The sequence below is a fragment of the Vespa mandarinia genome, chromosome 3 (genome assembly GCF_050613455.1).
Source record: "Vespa mandarinia isolate Hongniang chromosome 3, ASM5061345v1, whole genome shotgun sequence".
NCBI lineage: Eukaryota > Metazoa > Arthropoda > Insecta > Hymenoptera > Vespidae > Vespa > Vespa mandarinia.
In genome coordinates, this window is record NC_140812.1 from 412,501 (window position 1) to 420,000 (window position 7,500).

The 7,500-nt window shown below is 29.0% G+C and overlaps 1 protein-coding gene across 9 annotated transcripts in view; it reads left to right on the forward strand.

Annotated features, from left to right (window-relative positions):
- Positions 1–7,500, forward strand: part of KCNQ (KCNQ potassium channel) — a 52,464-nt gene that overhangs the window by 24,991 nt on the left and 19,973 nt on the right. For all 9 annotated transcript variants that reach the window (XM_085655922.1, XM_085655921.1, XM_085655918.1 and 6 more), the window contains exons 6-9: positions 1,739–1,829; positions 3,260–3,386; positions 5,037–5,212; positions 6,713–6,853. In XM_085655922.1, coding sequence (XP_085512048.1) covers positions 1,739–1,829; positions 3,260–3,386; positions 5,037–5,212; positions 6,713–6,853 — 535 coding nt within the window. The remainder of the gene's footprint in view (positions 1–1,738; positions 1,830–3,259; positions 3,387–5,036; positions 5,213–6,712; positions 6,854–7,500) is intronic.

The following is a 7,500-nucleotide window of genomic DNA, read 5'->3' on the forward strand; positions in this document are numbered from 1 at the left end:
ATTTCTTTCCTTTCTCTTTTTTTTCCATCGAAATAGTTCTACGTACAAATGAAGATAATCTCGTAAATAAAATTCTGTAAAAAAAAGGAAAAAAAAAAAAAAGAAAAAGTATATCAAGTCAGACAGATATAAATTCATTGAGATATACGCTTAGATTAGAGTAATGTGATATCAAGAAAAACGCTTTTAAAGTTTAAGAGTAACATGAAAACGATCGCACACAATTCCACGATGATTGTTACAACTATATTATTAGTTCGAATTTCGATGTAATAATTTAAAGCTCGTATTTATTCGGTTAGTATTTTTAAACATTTGATATGATATTTTAAATAAATAATCAATATTTATAATAAAATATCAATACGTAATATATGTGACTCTACATATAACACTATAACATTATATATAACATATTTAATTATTTATACTGATCAAGATATTTATAAACATACACAGATATATATATGTATGTATATATCTACTGAACATGTATTTTACAAAATACATACCATTTATAAATAAAAATATTTATCAAATAAATAAAATTGATAATTTAAATGAATGTATTATTGAAATTGGAGATATTAATAGAATACAAAAGAAAAAGAAAAAAAGAAAAAAAAAAAAAAGAAAAAAGAAAATTCGATTAGTTTAAATCGTTACAATGTCATATCCGTTTAATGACGTCTTTACTTACTGTATGTCCTTCGATGATAAAGACACGAAAGATATAATAGAGCCAATTATTATTATTCTTTCGCATATTATTCTCTTATTCTCTGAATGAACATCGTCGCGTTAGATATAGTCGGACATTTAAACACATCGCATGTGCAACCTACCATGGAACGTTCAATTATACAAATTGGATATATGCAAATTGCGACTATATACTATATATCCATCCATATATGTGGATATGTATATATGTATTTGAAATACACTTTCCCTAACTGCTTCGATATGGTTACAAAATAGGATTTATTATTTAACCGTTGAAACGATAAGAAGTATGTTATCGTTGAACGGTACAGATCGGAATAAAGAAAGTCGTTAACGATATATTCTTGCGATTATCTATTTATCTATGTTCTCTATAATGTGTCTGTGTGTCTGTATGCTTGAACAGTCATATACTATTCTCACGTTTTTGTTCTGTCTAAGCGTTTCAACATATATTATCCATTAGACAATATTAGCATTAATTCTTTGCAATTGATTTGTTATTTGTGTATCTCTCTTTATGTTCCTTCAAAGAACGAATTTATTGATTCTGATGATAATTAAGAATTAAACGTTTATTTATAACCATTAATAAATTTTAACTTTATATAGATTTATGGTTATAATAGAAAACCGTAAAATATCTACTTATATACCTACACATATATATATACACACACACACACACACACACACACACACACACACACACACATACATATATATATTTTCTTCTTTATCACAGCAAAAATATTTTTCTCTAATTATAATTACAGGTTGGAATATTTATATCGTAGAAATCATGTTACACGTATATTTTCGAAAAATATTTATTGAATTTCATTGGCTAAATTACATATTTTCGTAGGGAATAAAAATAAATTCGCTTGAATAAATTCGTATAAAAATTGTTTTTATCGCGTATATAGCTATCATGCGTTGAATAAAAAAAGAGAAAAAGTAAACAAAACAAAAAAAAAAAATAAAGTAAAAAACAACAACTTTGTTTCAGGTTCATGGTGGTATTGGTGTGCCTCATATTTAGTGTATTGTCAACGATAGATCAATACAGTAACTTCGCGAACGAAACTTTGTTTTGGATGGTAAGTTAATAAATGTAATAATTAATCTTCGAATACGAGTATATTATCATTTTAAAATAAAGAAACTTTGAGTATATCATTTTAAAATAATAAAAAAAGAAAAAAAACCCGAGTATATTATCATTTTAAAGTAAAAAACTTCAAGTATATTATCATTTTACCGAGCTAATTATTATCCATAAATTCGCATGCTTTTCCTTTTCTTCTTCTTCTTTTTTTTTTCTTCCTCTTTTTAAAGGAAATCGGCCAAGGTTCACCTACTTTAATATCAATCCGTCGTAATTGAGTTGCAATATTTAAAAGAGAAATTTCCTCGATGGATCTTTCTTATTTTATATGCCATGTTCCATATATGAATTTAATGACTGGCTAATGGACGAGAGCGTTATTTAAAACAGATTCTTTTCAATTTTTCAAATTGTCACGCTAGGCGATAATCACTGTATGATATACAAATAATAAAAGATATTAATGAAAGGAGAGAAGGTTATAAATATATAATAAATAAAAAACACAATGAATTTTTTCTTTTTTAACATTATATTTTCAATCTGTCTTTAATCAGTACTTTTAATATACATTTGAGAGAATAAAAATTATATACGTTTTTATGATAATATAAATTACATGTATTTAAGTTCGACAGATCAATTCCATGCGTTTTCATTATTTCCCGTAATTTTATTTATAACAATTTATATCAAATTATAATATCTTAAATGAAATAATTAAATATACTTGATATATAATTAATCGTATATTTTATAGATTCGAATTCCATAAACGTCCTAGATTCGTTTTATAATCACTCTTAGACTATCATTATTTTATAAATAATTATTTCTTTCAAAATTAATTATTATCTGTTAACTAATATTTGTTTATTATCTTCGATAATATTTCTATCCAATGATTTATTATTCTTCGATATAGAGCATAACGAGATTTATTTATAATTTTAATAGATGAAAATTTTAATATGTATTCATCGTACTTTTTTTTTTTTATCTAAAATTAAATCTACCAACAAGTCCTCTTCGTAGTATAAATGGAAAAAGATTAATGATAAATTTCTATAGTGTTTATTAATATTTAATTACCAAATATATAATAATTTCCATTAGAAAAAAAAAAAAAAAGAAAAAGGAAAAGAAAAATATGACCAACTTATACTCGCTTATATATAGAACCTTTTGAATTTATTTATGAGGGGTGAAAAAAGAAAGCAGAAAGAAAAAAGTAAAAAAAAAAAAAAAAGAAAAAAGAAAAAAAAGGAAGAAAGAAAGAAAGTAAATAACTCATTCTCTATTAAAAACTTTAAATTCATTCAGTGTTAAAAACTTTTCGTTAGATCTAATATTTACATTAGGTTATTATGAAAAATGGCTTAAAATTATCATACCGAATATTATTAATTATTTCTTTATTAGGAAATATGTTTGGTGGTGTTCTTTGGTGTGGAATACTTGGTCCGTCTATGGAGTGCGGGTTGCAGATCAAAATACATGGGATGCTGCGGGCGGTTGCGATTCATACGAAAGCCGATTTGTATTATAGGTGAGTACTAAACGTAAATGAATTCTCTGTCGGTCTCTATCTTCTATTCGTCTCACTTACATTCAAATCTCTCTCTCTCTCTCTCTCTCTTTCTCTCTTTCTCTCTCTCTTTCTCTCTTTCTCTCTCTCTTTCTCTCTCTCTCTCTCTCTCTCTCTTTCTCTCTCTCTCTCTCTCTCTTTCTCTCTATCTATCTGTCTCTCTCAGGACAAGCATCGTCGCATTGACGCATTGTCGTTCGAATCGAGTCGTTAGCATAGCATTCAACTAATCTGATATGTTCCCTGTCGTACATAAGTAAGTTCGACGTAATGAGATCTTCATTCAGAGAAATGTAGGAGTTCGATTCTCAGAACGTCGAAAATCAATTTGAAGCAAGAATCCACGAAACAGTCTCTCCCTCTCTCTCTCTCTCTCTCTCTCTCTCCCTCTCTCTCTCTCTTTCTCTGTCTACCTGTCTGTCTGTCTGTCTGTCTGTCTGTCTGTCTGTCTGTCTGTCTGTCTGCCTGTATGTTTATCTATCTATCTATCTATCTATCTATCTATCTATCTATCTATCTATCTATCTATCTATCTGTCTACTTCTTTCATTTACTCTGTTGAAATTAGGGAAAACGATTAAGTGGTCGAGTCAACGTTAATGCCAAAGAGATAATTAACTATGTTATCTAACATAGATGTACACGAGATTTCTCTGTGTATACGCATTACATGCATCGTTGTTTTCCTTTCTTTCCTATTTTTTTTTTTTATTTTGTCAAAATCACGAAAGAAAGTTCCTTAATTTGCTTAATTCGGAATCTGATTAAGATTCAAAGAAAAAGAGATCTATCCGGAGAGATAAAACAAGCTCGTTAACGAACTTTACCAAATTTTGCTTTTGATTGGATTTTGGATTATCCTTCTTTTTTTTTTGTTTTTTTTTTCCTGAAGCTCTACGAACGATCAACAATTCGTTTTTCGAATCGATTCACAGAAAAAGAAATTGTGTCAATGATTAAATAAATATTCAGACTATTCCTGGATTAACTGAGAGATAGATAGTTTGGATGGGATTGATGATGGAGAACGGGGAAGAAGAGAGCGAGAGAGAGAGAGAGAGAGAGAGAGAAAGAGAGAGAAAGAGAGCAATGACGTACATTGAACTAAACGAAACAGTCTCGGATTTAAAGAGGAAAATGAATACTTCTCACTTGTTAAACGGCTAATAATAATCAAGGTGGAATATTAATTGGATATACTGTGTGCATGTTTGTTTGTACATCGTGTGCGTATTGATCGATAATACAACGATTTTGATTAATTAACTCGAAATATCTTGGAAACGAATCAACTCCATTTGCATACTCTTCTCTCCGTCTTTCTCTTTTACTCATTTTTGAGATCAAAATGAAACCAGTTATTACGATTGATTCGAGAGATTGCTCGTTTGAAATTATTAGGGCGAATGCTATGAAGAAAATTTGATCGAATTTCGTACTCCTTTAATGGCAATACGGTAATTTACAATGGTATCTAATGGAAAATAATATTATAATTAAATATTGTACGTCTTCTTCTTCTTCTTCTTCTTCTTAATAATTTTAACGATGGTTCTTTTTATTAATTCTGTTTTTTTTTCCGTTTCTTTATTTTTTCCTTTAATATCACAGATTTAATCGTTGTGGTGGCATCCATGGTGGTTCTTTCGGTGGGCAGCAACGGTCAGGTTTTCGCAACTTCCGCCATAAGAGGAATAAGATTTTTGCAAATATTGCGAATGCTTCATGTCGATCGTCAAGGTGGCACGTGGCGACTTCTCGGATCAGTTGTCTTTATTCATCGTCAAGTGAGTAAGAGTTAAATATAAAGTGAATGTTTAAAAAGATATTTAATCACAGTTGTGTCTGCGGGATGTAAAATACCTCAGGCCGACTTTGAGCACATTTAAATAATTTACGCATTGCATGATTTATGAATTCTTTTTGTGACAAAATTGACAATTGACAATTTTCAAATGATTATAATTCCCTACTTGATTTTTATTCCCGAGCTTTCAAAAAATATATAGTATTTTTTCGTGTCAAAATTATTTATTCTATATAAACAGACAGCTGTTCAAAGTGCCTAGGATGTGATGCATCCCAAGTGCACAATTTGAAATTATTTTGAGATGTGCACAATTATGAATTAGAAAGAAATATGTAGAAATGTAATAGAAAAATTACATAATCATTTTTAATTCGTAATTTAATTCGAAGTACTAAATTGTTACACTTACTTTATGTTGTCCATTAAACCTTTCGTTATCACGGCCGACAAAAATCGCTCGTCACGAAATCTTTTTTGCATATCACGGTCGACTAAAATCACTCGCTACGAAATCTTTCTCGCATACTACGGTCAACTAAAGTCGCTTACCACGAAATTTTCCTCACATATCGCGGCCAACTAAAGTCGCTTGTCAAGAAATCTTTTTCGCTTATCACGACCGATTAAAGTCGCTCATTATGAAAATCAATGAAGAAAGATCAGATCAAGTGGAGAAAGTAATTATTAATATAAAAAAAAAAAAAGTATATTGATTGAATTATAAGTGGACGATTTATGATCGACGGGAAAATTAAATCACGATCTGTAATCTTATGATATGGGAGCCGATTTAACGAGAGCGATTAGATGATCAAAATCGTGTTAAACTACATCAAATATTAATATATAGGTATATTTTAATTATGTAACCAAATTATTTTTTATATAAACCATTAATTCTCACCATAATTCGTTGCAAAGTATTGATTTATATATATATATAAAGGAAAAAAGGAAAAGGAATTATTTATAAAAGAAATAAAATTAATTGGCTTAATTAAAAGAGAGAAAAGGGAGGAGAGAGAAAGAGAGAGAAAGAAGAGACAAATAAGTTGATTAATATGTTTTCGTTTGTTTCAATCATCTTTGCTATAGTGCATCAAGTTTGATCGTAACATTTTCGAACATGTTTACTGGCGCATATACAAAGAAAAAATATATCACGTATAAATTATCCTGTCCGTCGCAATTGCTCTTGGCAAGAAAGTGTAATGAGATAAGAAAAAGCGGAACCTCAACTTAATTTATTTCTATCTCGCGAACAAACACGAGACGCCATTGAGATTCGGTAGAAAACGGCAGAAAGATAAATCGTTCCGTGCATTTTAATGATTTTCTTTCCTATTTCTATCTTTATTACTCGAAACGCCGTCTTACGGACGAAAAGATCGATTCGATTTTCTCTCGAATTTCAACTATCTTTTTATTTTTCTTTTTTCTCTTTTATTTTTTTCTTTTCTCTTTTTTTCTTTTACAGGAGCTGATCACGACGCTATACATCGGGTTCCTAGGTCTTATTTTCAGCAGTTACTTCGTGTACCTTGCCGAAAAAGATGCTGTCGGGCCCGATGGAAAGACAGACTTTTCTAGTTACGCTGATGCACTTTGGTGGGGTGTGGTACGTTTCTAATATATAAATAAAATAATAATTAAAATAACAATAATAATAAATAAAAGAATTTCAACAAATTTCAGATTAAAAAAAAAATTCGACCTGCCCTTTATATAACAACAAATTTTTTATATATCTAAATATAATAAAAGTAAAATAAAAAAGTTATCGTATTAAAAATAATTTTATAAAGTATATATACATACATACATACATATCAAGAAAAAGAGTTTAAACAAATGTTGAGATTTGAAAGATAACATGTTTTATCTGCACTTTGTCTAACAATAATCTTTATATTACGTACTATTAATTATAGTAAAACAGAAAAATTAATCGTATTGAAAAATAATAAAAAAAGAAAAAGAGGTATACTATCTATAAATAGGAAGATGTACGAACAAAATAAGAAAAAAATTTTCTCTTCAAAAATAAGTTATATCTCTCTAATTATTTTTTTTTTCTTATCGTATTTCAAATTTCAAATTTGTTGCGCGAGCGTGTAGAAGAGACGATGGATGTCGCGTTTTCGCGTGTGTTAAAGGACAGAAAGGGAAATGCATCTCTGTTCGTGGTCACGTCATCATGCATTAGAACGAAACAAGCCAAATCCCTTTATATCATATTGTTGATAGTTACTGTATAACGCTTGG